A 16268-nucleotide genomic window follows, 5' to 3' on the forward strand; every position below is an offset into this window, starting at 1 on the left:
TCAGAGAGTGAAGGGGAAGAGTTGGCAAGGCCTCCCTCTCGAGGAGCCTCCTCTCTGGCAATACCTTCGGTGTCCACCGAAGGGCAAGAGATAGGGCCGGGGCCAAGCATGTCCACGCACCCACAGATGGACAGTGATGAGGGTAATGAGTCTTGGCTGGACCCACGCCAGCGTCGCAGAGATAAGCGCGCGCAACAGAAGAAAGGGCGTGCCCGAGATTAGGCTGAGTCACTGGACCACACCCCACAGGATATAAAAGGGAGTGTGGTGGCCAGTCAAACCTTGTGACGAACAAAGCTGAAAGCTTCCACGCCATTCTGCATTGCCGGACATTTGCTTTAAGACTGGATTATCTCTGGACTTGATTGTAATTATTGAGCTGCTTTCCTTTGATGTATCAGAAGTGGGGAGAAGTTATCTCTCCTCTTTGTAAATAATAAACTCTTGGCAGGCAGCCAGTAGGTTGTTGCCAAGTTCCATTATCATAAGGAAAAGGATTTTGCCGGCTGGTTTGGTCTTTAACTCCTGAACGTCTGTTGGTGTGTGCGCGTGGGGTTGGGGACAGAACATTACCTAGTTGGGTCATGAAAGGTCTACAAGAAAACAACCAAGCTTGGAGAGCACCAAGGACACCACGGTCCTCCTCCTCTCTACAAACCCCATCCCCTTCTTGCATTGATGATATTACCTAGTTGGGGGATGAAACGTCTGCAAGAAAACAACCAAGCTCAGAGGGTGCCAAGGACCCCTCGCCTGACCCACAGTTGCAAATGCGACTTTTCACCTGCCATCCATGTCATACGGCCTCCGCAGGGCCACGCGCCTCTCCTTGTCGTAGCGCAGCTGCTCATGCTGCCGCCGCAGTTCCTCTCTCTCCCGCTGGATCCGTTCCTGCTCTCGTCTCCGCTCGTGCTCAATGTACATCCGCTCTCTCTCCAGCCGCTCCCGCTCCATCTGCTCCCGCTCCAGGCGCGCCCGTTCAAACTCCAGCTTCTCGCGGGTGATCTCCAACCTCTTCCGCTCCTCCTGCTCCCAGATGGCTTGCAAACGCAAGCGCTGTCTTTCTCGACGATCACCGGTGCTGTGAGGCAGAGAAAGACGGTTGGCTCTGGACGGCAGGCTGTTTCTGCCTTTCGGCTCCTACTGTCACCTTTCCCCGTTGAAGGAGCCTGGTGGCGCAGCAGACTAAAGCACTGTTATTAACATCAAGCTGTCTGCAATTACGGTAAGTTCAAAGCTCACCAGGCTCAAGGTTGACTCAGCCTTCCATCCTTTCAAAGGCAGGTAAAATGAGAACCCAGTTTGTGGGGGCAATAAGCTGACTTTGTATAAATATACAAAAGTATGAAGGCTATTGCTTAACGCATTGTAAGCCGCCCTGAGTCTCCGGAGAAGGGCGGCATATAAATAAATAAATAAATAAATAAAACGGAATGAGCAAGTGAGCAAGCCCAGCCTCCCATTTGGCCAGTTTCCTGACGCTGAACTGGCTGGGGAGAAAGAAATGTCACTTCCACTCTCACAAAGATAGTTACACAAAGCCAGTTTGGTATAGTAGTGAAGGTACTAGATTAGAAATCAGGAGGAAGTAAGCTCTGTTCCCACCTTAGGTGTGAAAGCCGGCTGGGTGACGTTGAGGCAATCACTAGGTGGTGAGTTCTAGTTCCACCTTAGACAGCAAAACTGGCTGGTTTCATGTTGGGCCAATCACCAGGAGACTGGGAGTTCTGGTCCCACCTTAGGCATGTAAGCTGACTGGGTGACTTTGGGCCAATCACCAGGAGACTGGGAGTTCTGGTCCCGCCTTAGGCATGAAACCTAACTGGGTGACTTTGGGCCAATCACCAGAAGATGGTGAGTTTTAGTCTGCCTTAGGCATTAAAGTTGGCTGAGTGACTTTGGCTAGTCACCCTTCTCTGCCCAACCCACTTCACAGGATGGTTGTTGTGGGGAAGATAAGAGAAAGAAGGAGTATTATGTATGTTCACCGCCTTGAATTGCCTATAAGTAAAATCTAAAAATAAACACAGCACAACGGCAAGGAGACCCAAGTTCTGTACCTCCTTGATTAATTATTCTTATTACAATTGTTTATATTAACCTTTTGCTTAAGTACAACAATACAAAAGGTAGGTCTTTTAATATTAGTATTACTATTAATATTAATTAATTAATATTAATATCAAAAGATCAGTCTTCTCTAAATTGAGGTTCTCCCAATGTACTGGCCTACAGATAGTCTTCGACTTATGATTGCAATTGAGCCTGCAATTCTGGTCCCAAGTCAATATGGTTAGGCGAGTCACCCACATGACTGCAAGCCCCGTTTTATAACTTTTGTGCAAGTGAACGTGGTGGTTGCAAAGCGAACACTGCGGTTAAGTGTACCAATTTGCCATGGAATGTTTTTGGCAGAAACTGGAAGCAAGTTTTGGCAAAAAAAAAAAAAAAAAAGTCACAAATCATGACCATTGAGCGCTGCACGTGACTGTAAATGCAGGTGAGTTGCAGAGCACTCAAAATGAGGTCATGTGACCGTGAGGAGGGAACTGGGCCTTTGGAACCTCAGATACGGTTCATAAGTTACTTTTGGGAATCTGTCATAACTTTGAATAGCCATCAAGTGACCAGTTGTAAGGATTACCTGTACAATGGTCATTCCCTATCAGCACAATGGCTAGATACGATAGGAACCAAAGGTGCTTTTTCAAAAGGCAACTGACTTTCTTTGTTTTTCTCTGAAGATGTTTCACTTCTCATCCAAGAAGCTTCTTTAGTTCTGACTGAATGGTGGGGAATGGAAGGATTTATAGTCCTTGCGGTCCTTAAATCGCTCCGTTCGCTGCCATTCAGTGAGACCGGAAGAAGCTTCTTGGATGAGAAGCAAAACATTTTCAAGGAAAAAAACAAAGAAAGTCCAGTTGTCTCTTGAAAAAAGCACCTTTGGGACAACCATGACCTGGATGACTGAAAATCTCCCCAGACATTTAGGATAGGAAGTTTGTTTTACCCAAAATAAAGAAGGCTGTAAATATGACACAGGTTAAAAAAAAAAACAAAAAAAGGCAAAGAACGTGAACACAACCACAGATTGAGCCCCTTCCTTTAGCCTGCAGGTCTCACCGGTGCTGATCTTCATTCGGTCGCTTGTCTCTGGTTTTGTTGAATGGCACGGAGCCCTGTCGCTCTCGGCTCTTTTCTCTGCTCTCTGACTTGCGATCCTGACTTTTCTCGCTCTGTATTTCAAGACACAGCACAAAGTTGCAACTTGTCTAACTCATTAAAGGAAGGGTCACGTTTGAAAAGGAAAAGGAAGGAAGATCAAGCCAAGGGCCATTTCAGTCTTGGCTCTAGAGGTGGCCCTGCCTCTCTGCAACACATTGTTTCTTGTCTACTTCTGCTACTTTGGAGAATAGGTTGATCCCCTCTTCTTTATGGCAGCCCCTCAAATGTTGGAAGACTGCTATCATATCATCCCTGGTCCTTCTTTTCATACCCAATTCCTGCAACCATTCTTCGTATGTTTTCTTTGAGAATCAGGATTATACAATAAATATATATAATATTATATATATATATATAATAAATGTTTGTGTGTGGGTATATATACACACACAAAAAAATGCAGTATGCTCCCTCCCACATACTGGGATAGACCAGGTGTCTCGATAGAAAAACACTTAATCTTTCCCCTGGCTCAAGCTGATGAAGGGAGGAGAACTTGTGGCTCAGAGGTTAATACAACTGCCTAACATGCAGACATCCCAAGTTCAAATCCAAGTAAGGGTATGGGTAGCTGATGAAAGCTAAATAGCTTGAAACAGATGTATACTATCCCTTTATTTATCAGCAAAATATAAATTTTGCTGATAAATAAATTTATCTATATAAATTTATCTAAAATAAATTTATATATATAATTATTATTATTATTAAATCTTTTTGTTTGCTGGGCATAAAGATTTTGAGTCCACCTTAAGACTTACCGGTAATAATCAAAATCAACTTCAATAAAGAATCTTAAAGGTTTCACATTGATTTTCCCATTTGCAATATGCAGGGTGAAAGGATGTTTACTTCTTAGTATCAAGTTTCCAAAAGACAAAGATGGAAAGACACACTTAATTCCCCACAATAGATGGCAAAAGTGATGGGGTTGGCCGAGATGGCAAAATCGACCATTTGAATGAAAGAGAAAAGAATTTGTATGTTTTTTTGTTTCCATTTGGAAACCACTGATGGATTTTGTACTCGAATCTGAAAAAAACCCTGAAACTCTAATTTTAGCTTTTTATGATTTAGAATGATGTTGTTGTTATAGGCTTGAAGTATTTAGAAAGGAAAAGTAAAAGGCTGAGGCTGTAATTGTTTTGTTTTTTAATTCCACTGTACTTTAAAAAGCTCCTTTTTTTTGTTCTTTCTTATCTCCTTTTCCATCTTTCTCTCCTTTTAACTTTTGTGTTTTACCTTACAGTAACCTTTAATGAAACTTTCTGGAATGAGAAAAAAAGTTTCCAGGCGTCAAAGTAGACAGTCGGATTTCAATTATCCAATGATTTTTATTTCATTGGTTAAGGTTTTTATAAGTGGCCAATGAGCGCCTCTAAAATAAAGATTAAGGGGAAAAAAGTCTTGATGTTTCAGTAATTCTGTATAGCAAATGAAGGTGAAATCCAGCGATATAAAACTTCTCAAGGATAAAACTGTCCTATTTCCTTCCCTTGCTTTAAGAAAATCCAGTAAATAGCAATTGTGACAAGGAAAGCTAACGATTCACTTACTCTTTCTTTTGATCGTGATGTGGTCTTCACCCTAATAACTGGTTCACCCTTGGACTTGTCCATTATCACGGTTCTTTCTGTCCCTTTGCTCCCTACGCAAAAGCAAAGAGATTGGATGCCAGCAATGAATGGCTGAGGGCAGCGTTTCTTGCTAACTTTTAGATGGGTGGACTTCAACTCCCAGAATTCCCCAGCCAGCCCAGAACTTTAGATGTTGAAGTCTACCCATCTTTAACTTGCCAAGGTTGAAAAACGCTGACTTAGGGGTCTTCCCCCCACCCGCACCAGCAATAAATTACCTGATTTGGAAGTCTTAGATTTTTCGGCAGATCCAGATTTCTGCTCTTCTTTCCCCTTTTCGTCTTTTTCATCTGCTTTGTTACTATCTTCTTTTGAATCAGCTTTTTCATTCTTTTTCGCACTGGAAGCTCTGAAAAAGCAGTTAAGTTCACAATGTTTAGAGCGGACCTGGGTATTTTAATTAATTAATATATATTCTGCCTTTATTATTTTGTTTATAAATAACTCAAAAGCAGCTAACACACCTAATACTCTTCCCTCCTCCTATTTTCCTCACAACAACTCCGTGAGGTGGGTTGGGCCGACTATGACTGCCACACTATCCCTGCAGTCACGATTGGAATTTGGGCGCTTGGCAACCGGCTCACACTGACAACTGTGGCAGCATCCTGTGGTCACATGAGCAAAATCTGCATCCTTCCCAGCTGCCTTCCGACAAGCAAAATCAATGGGGGAAACCGGGGCGCACTTATCGATTTAGGGTAAAAATGGTCATAAAATTGATTTTGGTCACACGACTTGTTTAATGATCCCCATTGCTTAGTAACTGAAATTCTGGTTCCAATGGTGATTCTAAGTTGAGAACTACTTACAAAGAGGATAACCTAGACCAGTGTTTCTCAATCTTGGCAAGTTGAAGACCTGTGGATTTCTACTTCCACAACTCCTCAGCCAGCCATGTTGGCTGGGGAATTCTGGGAGTTGGAAGTCCACATGTCTTTAAATTGCCACAGTTGAGAAACACTGACCTAGAGACATATAAGGTCCACTCCCAAGCCAATGAGGGGCAAGATATATTTTGTATCAATGGTAGACAATATTTGAAAGTAGCTCAGGCAGACACCTCCGTAATTCACAGCACTATAAGGGGGAGAATAAACAGCAGTATGAAATAACAGAATAACAGAGTTGACAGGGACCTGGGTGGTCTTCCTGTTCAAGCAGGAAACCCTATAATACCATTTCAGAAAAATGGTTGTCTAATCTCTTCTTAAGAACCTCCAGTGATGAAACTCTCACAACTTCCGAAGGCAACTTCTGTTCCATGAGTTGATTTTTATTTATTTATTTTATTTATATTTAAATATTTATATACCGCCCTTCTCCCGAAGGACTCAGGGCGGTGTTGTTCTCACTGTCAGAAAATTTCTCCTTATTTCCAGGTTGAATCTCTCCTTGATCAGTTTCCATCCATTATTCCTTGTTTGGCCTTCAGGTGCTTTGGACTCCCTCTTCTTTGTGGCAGCCCCTGAGATATTGGAAGACTGCTATCATGTCTCCCCTAGTCCTTCTTTTCATTAAACTAGACATACCCAATTCCTGCAACCGTTCTTCATATGTTTTAGCCTCCAGTCCCCTCATCATCTTCGTTGCTCTTCTCTGCACTCTTTCCAGAATCTCAACATCTTTTTTATAGTGTGGTGACCAAAACTGGATGCAGTATTCCAAGTGTGGACTTAACAAGTGCATTGACTCTTATCTGATGCCAATTTGCCTTGAATATTAGATCATCAGATTCTTGTGAGTAGATAGCATGAAATAAACTCGCAATGCTTTTGAACTCTAAGCTGGTGCCTGATTTCCTGCGCCTGACAGTGATTTCTGAGGAGAGTGGGGGAGAGGAGTAAACTGCCCACATTACTACGAGCACATCTAATAAACGGAAAAGCAAAGCAGGCTGCAGAACTTACCTATCCCCAGAGGATGTTTCAGTCTTCCCCTCGCCGTCCTTTTTATCCAGAAGCTTCCTCGTTGGAGGTTCATTCTTTGCCTGAAATTATATTGGATCATCAGAAAAAAATGAAGCAATGGCTTATTTTCCCACCAGTCTGAGGGCTCAAGGAAGGAGGGAGGCCCCACTTACTCTTTCCACTGAGATTATTTTGCCGTGCAGCTCTGTCTTGTGGCAATGGGCAATGCATTTGGTAGTTTCTTCAGCTGTGGACATTGTCACAAAACCGTAACAGCGAGCCCCCGGGCTACGAGCGTTGGTCACCACTTTGGCACCAACCACCTAGATAAGAGAAACCACACACGGTCTCGGGAACTGATGGCTGAAGATCCATTGCCTTCTAAGATCAAGCATCAGACCAGTGATGGTGAACCTATGATGTACGTGTCACAGGGGACATGCCATGCCATTTTCTGGTGACAGGCAAGGTCTCCTGACTCTCTGGAATTGTGCGAGAAGGCCTTGCTCGCGCAGCCTCTGAAAACTGAACAAGCGTTGTCACGTTATTTTCTCAAGGCACCCTTGCACGACTTCTGAGTCGATCTGGAAAGTCCAGAGAGGTCCGGAGGGGCCTCTTTTGCTTTGGGTGAGGGTGAAGCGTATGATACACCAGCAGAGCAAAGGTGAACATTTTCCGAATTTTTGACACACTGAATTCAAAAGATTTACAGTCACTGAACTAACCCTACCAGCTGGAAGGAACAGAGACAATAATTTCACTTTGTCAGTCAGCCCCTCCCCACAATTTTCTTCCCCACTGCCAATCTGTGGAGCCAAAACATTGCGGACCGCTGCTGTAAAGCATTATGGGGCAGTATGTAAGACCAAATGCTGTTTATATGGCTATAATAGAGGACATGAACTGGTGTTACACCAAAGCCCTTGTGTTAGAAGGGAGATAAAAGGAACTTGAAACCAAACTGATCATCTTTGGACTTAAGGAATAAATAAAAACAGCCTTACTTTCCCATATTTGCTAAAGAGGTTCTTCAGGTCCGTTGCTCGGGTACTGGAAGCAAGGCCGCTGACCCAGAAGTTCCGACCGGTGCTAGTGCTACTGTGACCTAGTTGGAAACAGAAAAAGAAAGCGTGTGACAAGGTGCAAGGTGGGCAGTCCAGCCAGTCTCACTGCTGCCCACCCTTTGAAAAGGATGCAACTCCTGAAAAATATCTTTTTTATGTTCCACTAAAAACTCTGTTCTCAACCCAAGGGGATTGGCTTGCCCCACCCATGCTAGCAGAAGGGGCATGCTGTTGATCAAAAAAACCCAGCCGGCAGGATCCAGAAGGGCCTTTTCTGCCATGGCTCCCACCTTCTGGAACATCATGTCCCTCGAGGTGAGATTTGTCCCCACCATCTTCGCTTTTCAGAAGAGCCTTTAGACCTGGCTCTGGGCCGTCTCACTCTGGATGTGATTTAGAGAAGACTCCTACCTCTACCCCATTGTCTGTTGTTTCCTTCCTTAGCTGTTTTTTTTTATTTTAGTGTTAATATCTATCATTTTGTTTTCTATTGTGGTTTTTATCTTATAAGTCACTAGATGGTAAAATGGACAGCATATACATTTAATATATAAGAGCCGTGGTGATACAGTAGGTTGAATGCAGTATTGCAGGTTAACTCTGTATTTCCACTGTTAGGAGTTCGATCCAGACCAGCTCAAGGTTGACTCAGCCTTCCATCCTTCCAAGGTTGGTAAAATGAGGACCCAGATTGTTGGGGGCAACATGCTGATTCTGTAAAACCACTTAAGAGAGGGCTGTAAAGCACTGTAAAGCAGTATGTAAGTCTAAGTGCTACTGCTAATAAACGCCTGAAAATATGGAAATAGTCATACTTGAGGCCTAGTATCATAATTTCAACTGCAGCCAGCATCTGCTGACGAATGCCGTCGAAGGAGATATTTGCAAAAGATGTCTGAAATTACTGCCTTTGGCATGCCAGCATTCATCAGTCTTTGTCATCTGTAGCACAGTATCCACCATCGCAAAATGTCATCATGCTAATCGATAAACAATGCTTATTATTTTTTAACTAACAAAAATCCTGTAGGATTTCATCTCAATAATTAGCATCAGCTGAGGTCATGAGTAAACCCATCCAACATTTAAATGTCCTCTCCCCAGTAATGGTTATGTGTTAGGTGGACGAGATATAAGTTTTTATACAAAGTAACACAAATACCTTTTTCCTCTTTTGAAGGTTGTTTGGGGTCTTTGGATTCCTCAGAACTAAGAACAAAAAAGAGAAAGGAAAACTCAGTCAAGAGTTTGTAAGATATTTTAAAAATTCATTAGAATCGAAATACCTACCCGATTTAAACATGAATCAATGAATTAAAAAAGCAGTCTTATAGTACTCACAATTTAATCTTAGAAACAATTTTTAAAATAAAAATTAAAAAAAAAAAAGGTTCCAAAACAATGTTTAATGCACAAGAAAGGGAAAAAGCAAAACCTAAAAGATTTTTTTTTTTAAAGGTAGCAAGGAATTATAGTGGGCTTGCGGGCCAAATTGAAGAAACACCCTAACCTAACTTCTTACAGACCAGCTATCTATCTACATAGATTGTATATAGGTATATATAAAAAAAGGAAAAAGGCAGCATTTGGTCTAGAATGGAGAAATGTAAGGTACCAGCCCGTATTACCCATGGATTAATAAAACTGTTAAGCGCTAGCAGGATTAATTAACTCATTACTTACACAACTGAAAAAGAGGGGAAGGTTAACATTCTGAGGAACTGGAGAAAAATAAACAGATGCAACAATATTTTTTTAAAAATTCCCTCTCTGATTCAAAGAGGACGAGGGGGTATAATATGTTCCACTGACTGACAGGAATCGTTATTTTCACCTTTATTACTGCCTCGAAGTACTAAAAGTACATAGCTGCAGTCCTTCATTTCAGTAGTAGTCGTATTTAGCGTAATTTACCTGTTTTAAGTACAGACAGTCCTCGACTTATCTCAACTGAGCCCAAAATTTATGTTGCTAAACTGAGACTCACTTTCTTAAGTGAGTTTTACTCCATTTTCTGAGTTTCTTGCCACAGTTGTTAAGTGAATCACTACAGTGCTTAAGCTAGGGACCCGGTTGTTAAGTGAATCTCGCTTCCCCATTGACTTTGCTTGCCGGAAGTTCGCAAAAAGGGATCACGCAGCATGCTGCAACCGTCATAAATAGGAGTCAGTTGCCAAGCGGCAGAAATTTTGATCATGTGACCATGGGGATGCGGCAACTGTCGTGTGAATAACGGTCGTAAGTCACTTTTTTCAGTGCCAATGTAACTTTGAACAGTCACTAATTGAATTGTTGTAAGTCAAGGACTACCTGTCCTGTAATATAACCAGAAATTGTACCATGTTGCCCTTATGATGTTCTGAATTGGGTCCAGGTGAAACATTTTTAAAAAAGATTTTATTACACTCTAAGGTGTGTATGCGTGCAGGTGTACCTCTGTAACAATCCCTCCTTTCCTATGTAGGCAAATCTATTCTAGAATTGTCCTGGCATTCCACCCTGTGGATCAGATGTATCCAGTCTTGATCGTGGACATGAAAAAAAAAATGCCACCGAGAAAAGTAGCAATGAAAAGCTCTAAATTATTGCATCTATATAGTCTTCCTCTGTTGTGGAAAGCGTTAACCACTCCATCCATACAGTTTTCTAGATAGCGGCTTACCTGTTAAATTATATCAAGGCTCACAGGATTATAAATCTGGGTATCGTACTGGCTGGTACCTTACTCTGGCTCTTTGGATGGATGCTATACTGGCATAGCGGATCAGGGATTGGCATTTTCCTTTTGTTGCTAAAACGGAGAGAAACAAACCTCGTGTTCTGATCACCACCCTCTGGGGCAGAGGACTCTCTAGTGGCAGAGGGCTCCTCCTCAACATTAGCCTTCACTTCCATCTTCTCGGCCTCTGGACTAACCACTTGAGGACCTGTGTCCGATTCCGCGGTTTCCTCACTACAGGCTTCCAGAGTTTGGGCTTCTTTGCTACTCTCACCACCTCCACCTCCACCTTCACTCCTGCTCTCTACCGCTAAAGAGTCCGAGTCCGGTTTGTCTTCCTCAACTGTCTGTTCGCTTGGCTCCCCTTTCTCTACCACTAAGAGCTTTTCTTCGTCCTCTTGGTTCTTGGCCTCAGCCGGGCCTGATTGGCTGTCTGTATCTACAAGGTCTTCGTCCGACTGGGTGCCGGCAGCCAGCGCGTCTTCCTCTTCTTCCTTTTTGCCCAGGGACGGTTCATTTGCTTCCTGCGCCTGCTCCGATTCGGATGCATCTTCTTTAAGGAATTCAGATTTACAAGTGTCACCCAAAATGTCGAGCATTTTCTCATTTTCTATAGATTTAACAGGAATAGAATGGCACAAGGTTTAATCACCGGGGAAACATAGCAAAGACATATGCGGAACGGGCATGGCTGCCAGTCTAACAGTATGGTTATAGCTACACAGAAACTGGAAAAAACGCTTTCGGTATTACCACATTCAAATGCCTAAAACTAAGACATAATTTTAAAAAGATCATACGCTATGAAGGAAAAAAAAAACCAAAACCAACCCTGATCTTATCAGTTTAACAAAAAAAAAACCTTCTGGCTCAATTCTTGAGAGATCTTCAAGAGGTTCTTTCTTCCAGAATTCCAAGAGGCTTAAACAGAATGCATCAAGAACACACATTTCCATTTCAAACTCTGAATTTCTTTCTTTCGTTTTGGTTTAAAGCATGGTGGTCCAACAGGAAAACTGGAAGGTCTTCTGATGATGCATGAACATGTAACTCCAAGAAAGTAAATAGCATTTTTTATGGAATTTCCACGTAGAACCTCTCTTCTTGCTTCTTCTGTTTAGCTTGCAACTCACAACGTTTCCCTATGGCAACTTTTAAGCTAGCCTTTCTGCGCTACTGATCACACATATCACATACTACAATCTGCTCTATAGGATTTGCTTTTATATTCGACATTAACTTTCTTCTAGTGTATCTGTGAAGCTAGAGAGGACTTTAAAAAAAATTTTTCCCCCAGGTCTAGGAAAAAAAGCACTTTAGTGGCAGGCATGAATTCACAGAGTTGGAATCACAATTGCATTTCAGATATTTACACACTAGAGAATTACGTGGGTAATTAATTAATCAATTAATACAACTAAGAAAGTGCAAGAACTGGCCCCTTACCTCCGCTGCACTTTTTTAAAAAATAGAAGAAATTAACAGAAAAATACCTGGTTCTGAATGATGCTCTTCCAAATCCTGTAGCAAAAACAGGAAAGGAAAAATATTAAATTTGGGGGGGGGGGGGGGAGAGAGAGAGAGGAAATAATTGATTCTACATTCATATTGTGATTTCAAGGTCTATCTAGAAAAAAGCATGAGATTAAATTATTGTAATCTGCTCCTCACGCCTGATTCCTTTACGGCAAATCCCATCCTGAACAAGGTTATTTTGTGAAATTGTTAAGTACTTTTGTTAAGCACCTAGGATTTAAAAATAGTTGTTAAATGTTCAAAACATGTAGTAACAGGATTCTATAGATATTTTTTTTAATCCACATATACTGGAAAATATTCAGAGATACTAAAAGCACAATTGCAAGGGAGGAAGGAGGCAGAAAGACAACAGAACAAGCCAACAAGAACTGAAAACAACAAAAGGCCAGTGTCATGCAGCTGAGAGGCGTGCTCTCTGTGGGAGCCCCTGCCCTGTGGAACGAACTGCCCCCGGAAATACGTAAGATCTCCGACCTCCGGGTGTTTCGCTGCGCACTGAAGACCCTGTTGTTCCGCCAGGCCGGACTATCAACATAATAATTTTAAATTGGGGTATTTAAATTTTTTTGGGTTTTAAATCTGAGCCAATTTATTTAATTATTTTAAATTTTACATTGCTGTTTTGTCTCTGTTTTTAAATAGGCTGTACACCGCCCTGAGTCCTTCGGGAGAAGGGCGGTATAGAAATAAAATTATTATTATTATTATTATTATTATTATTATTATTATTATTATTATTATTATTATTATTATTATATGAGTCTAATAAAGGGGAAAACGGGTCACCAAAAAAGAGTCTGTGATCCAGAAGTACCAATGTTTGTCAAGAAGACTATCATTCACAATAAACTGGGAACACCGTAACAGAATAACAGAGTTGGAAGGGACCTTGGAGGTCTTCTAGTCCAACCCTAGCAAAGGGAAAAATACCTAACAAAAACAAAACTGGAATCAAATGATTCAAAATTATTTGTTTGATGTGTTCAAGCCTACTCAGAGGCTCAGAGGCTGCCAGCCACTTGTTGGGAATGTTTAATTAATGAATATAAGGTTGGATCTATGATCTAATGGCTTCTTTCAAATCCTAGATTCCTTAAAAAAAAACAAAAAAAACCAGCCACATCCATATGATATTTTTCACCTTGCACTCAGTTATGAATATTTACAAAACCCTAAACCAGTGTTCCTCAAGTGTGGCAACTTGAAGATGGATAAACTTCAACTCTCACAGTTGAATTCCACAGCCAGCGTTTCTGGGAGTTGAAGTCCACCGATCTTAAAGCTGCCAAGGTTGAGAAACACTTTTCTAAGCCATTTAGGACTCTTAAAAATAGGCTAAGTTCCTGCTGTTATTTTTAAAAGGAATAGTTAGGTCACAGTATGTCAATACTGTAATGTATCTAAGGAAGCTAAATCTCAAGGGCTGAAACCAGCATCTTGTTCAATTCCCAGAACATCACCTGTTTACAGGCATTTCTTTTCCAAACACAAAGTTTCTCAGCCATAGGCTATCAAGCTTCTTGAAAAGCAAAGGACTTTTAAATCCATTTCTGCCTATGCAAACAGCAACACAGAACCTGCGGGACGCTCTTTCTTCTGATATTTATACCTCATCTTTTTGTGAAAAAAGGGTAGTATAATCAAGATCAAAGTAGTCATAGAAAAAAAGATGTCTCTAAGACAAAACTCAGTCCAAAAATTTAAGAAGTCAACAAACCCCCCACCCCACAAAAATAGCGCAAGTTTATTGAAAGTGAAATTCTGCAAATGTCTGCCATAAGAAAGCTCTTTTAGCTATCTAGCCCAACAAAACAGTTATGGAATTGGGAAGGATTTTATGAAGGGAGTAACTGTCTCCTCAGCCCTCAGAATTAGAGTTTCATGGTATTAAAATTTATTCCCATAAGCAGTAGGGTTGGGCTGGATAAAAATGGGTTGAAATCTGAACTGTGTGAAGGAACGTTGGCGTACCTGTCTGATTTGACCCTGTAAAAATAGAAATACAGCAGCATGACTCCTAAAAAAATGTGAGCAAGGAAAGCAAAACCACACCATAACTGACAACTGTGAGGGATTATTATGTTCCATTGATTAGAGATAGCCAACACAACTGCTCTTTCTTCTAGGAGAGAGAGAGGGCTAAAGAATTTGGGCTTGGCTTGGGAGACACGGCTAGAAGGCAAATTAACTCGGTTGCCAAAAAAATTAAAAAAAAAAAAATTGCTGGTTGAATGGTTACAACACATTTCCCAAGCCCATGTGAGGAGAGCCAGCAGGTTACCTTGACTTCAGCCAAGTCAGGTGAAGCAGCCTCTAACTGGTCATCAAGTTCGTCACCATTCTCCTGACAAGATAAATAATGAACACAGATGCGCCTTTCAAAAGCTGATCATCTTTTTGTAGAGGCAAAATCCATCAGAAGAATATGAATGTTTGTGCCCCACTACTATAAACATTTACTGCAAACAGCAACTCACTGAAGAAGTAACAAATTTTAATGACACACGTATCTAGTACCAAGTGTCGCTTCCCAGGGACACTCAGCCTGTGTAACATCAGAGGAGTCCTGTGAACATTCCAACTGCTGAAGGGAAGGCATCAGAAATAGCATAGGACGGAGGAGTGAAAGTGGGGGTATGCAGCTAATCTTTGCATTTATTTACATTATATCCTGCAGAAAAACAATGCCCATGTTAAAATACGGGGGACTGAATTTCATTCATTCATTCATAGTCAGTCACAGGTAGTCCTCGACTTACAAGTTTGTTTAGTGACCATTCAGTTACAACGGCATTAGGAACAAAAAAATTACTTATATTTTTTCACACTTAGGACGTTTTGCAGAATCCCCATGATCATTTGGACGCTTGGCAACTGACAGGTATTTATGACCGTTGCAGTATCCGGGATCATGTGATCGCTTTTTGCAACCTTTTGACAAGCAAAGTCAATGGGAAAGCCAGATTCACTTAACAACTGGGTTGCTAACTTATCAACTGCAGTGATTCGCTCAACAACGGTGAGGCTGTAAAATGTGGAAAACTCACTTAACAAATGTCTTACTGAACAACAGAAATTTTGGACTCAACTGTGATTGTAAGTTGAAGACTACCTGTAGTTAGTTATAAAACTTATTGGCCCCCATCTTACCACATAGGGACTCTGGGCGGCTTACAATCATAAAAGATAAATATCTATCTATATATAGTCAGATATGTCAATACAAGCCAAATGCTATGATCCAATTAAAGATGGAGAAGGGCGGGGGCAGGATGGGGCGGGGAGGAGGTGGGATCAGTTGTCAAATCGATCCACCACCTCCACTGTGATGCTTCTCCATTGGAGCCCCAAGCTAATTGGCAGAGCCAGGTTTTTATATTGGTTTTGAGTGAGTCAGCCTTAATCTTTGCAGGCACATCTCTGGCATGATATAAATAATCAAATATGCCCCCCGATGATCTACCTCACTTTCCATCAGCTGCTCTGGAAGTTCTTTCATTTCCATATCAATGTTGTCTTTATCAGGATCCAGAATGCTTTCAGAGCGGTAGTCATCTGCACAGTCCACAGCGCTGCTGTTATCTATTTCGGCTTCATCCAGCACGCTGATGTCCATCATGTCGATATCCTGCAAGTTGTCTGAGCTTGCTTCAACATCCTTCTATAGTTGAGGTGGAATGAAAAGAAAAAGGGAAACCAATTCTTACTGTGACTTGAAAGAAACTTTTAAAAGAAACAATGCATTTATCTTCCCCTCCCCCCCATACCTGTCCATCTCTGGAATTTTCTTCTAATCCATTGTCCTCGCCCCCTTCTTCTTCTGATTTACGCCCTAAAAGAATAAAGTTTTAATATACTGCTAGAAAGTTTAACAACAAAATCAAGAGTCCTCAGAAACAGAATACTAAAGTCTAAGCCAGTGATAACAGACGGGTAAAATGGTTGCCAATTTCATTAAGGAAAAAAAAACAAAGCAGAATTTTTAAATACTCCAAGCCTGAGATTTTTATATCACACATCAATGTATCATACAAATGAAACTCTTATTGCCAGAGAATGTCAATTTTATTATGTAGCCCAAGTGCAAATAAATGCCTCTAGTTTGGCAAAATATACCGAGGTCCAGAATCCTGAAGAGTAAAACTCTACTCCAAAATATAGATTCTGAACACCA

At 41.4% G+C, this 16268-nt stretch overlaps 1 protein-coding gene across 4 annotated transcripts in view; it reads right to left on the reverse strand.

Annotated features, from left to right (window-relative positions):
* Window positions 1-16268, reverse strand: part of LOC139317437 (scaffold attachment factor B1-like) — a 34637-nt gene that overhangs the window by 13009 nt on the left and 5360 nt on the right. For 3 of the 4 annotated variants that reach the window (XM_070944500.1, XM_070944518.1, XM_070944512.1), the window contains exons 3-15: window positions 15862-15926; window positions 15558-15755; window positions 14376-14438; window positions 12049-12076; window positions 10649-11165; window positions 8999-9045; window positions 7777-7877; window positions 6946-7095; window positions 6773-6852; window positions 5081-5211; window positions 4782-4873; window positions 3124-3236; window positions 785-1081 (exon numbers count right to left, since the gene is read on the reverse strand). In XM_070944500.1, the coding sequence (XP_070800601.1) occupies window positions 785-1081; window positions 3124-3236; window positions 4782-4873; window positions 5081-5211; window positions 6773-6852; window positions 6946-7095; window positions 7777-7877; window positions 8999-9045; window positions 10649-11165; window positions 12049-12076; window positions 14376-14438; window positions 15558-15755; window positions 15862-15926 (1882 nt within the window). The remainder of the gene's footprint in view (window positions 1-784; window positions 1082-3123; window positions 3237-4781; window positions 4874-5080; window positions 5212-6772; window positions 6853-6945; window positions 7096-7776; window positions 7878-8998; window positions 9046-10648; window positions 11166-12048; window positions 12077-14375; window positions 14439-15557; window positions 15756-15861; window positions 15927-16268) is intronic. The other variant, XM_070944507.1, reaches the window with a different exon arrangement.

This window comes from Pituophis catenifer, unplaced genomic scaffold (assembly GCF_029215685.1).
Source record: "Pituophis catenifer annectens isolate HBS135680 unplaced genomic scaffold, rPitCat1.0.hap2 SCAF_1, whole genome shotgun sequence".
NCBI classification, from domain to species: domain Eukaryota; kingdom Metazoa; phylum Chordata; class Lepidosauria; order Squamata; family Colubridae; genus Pituophis; species Pituophis catenifer.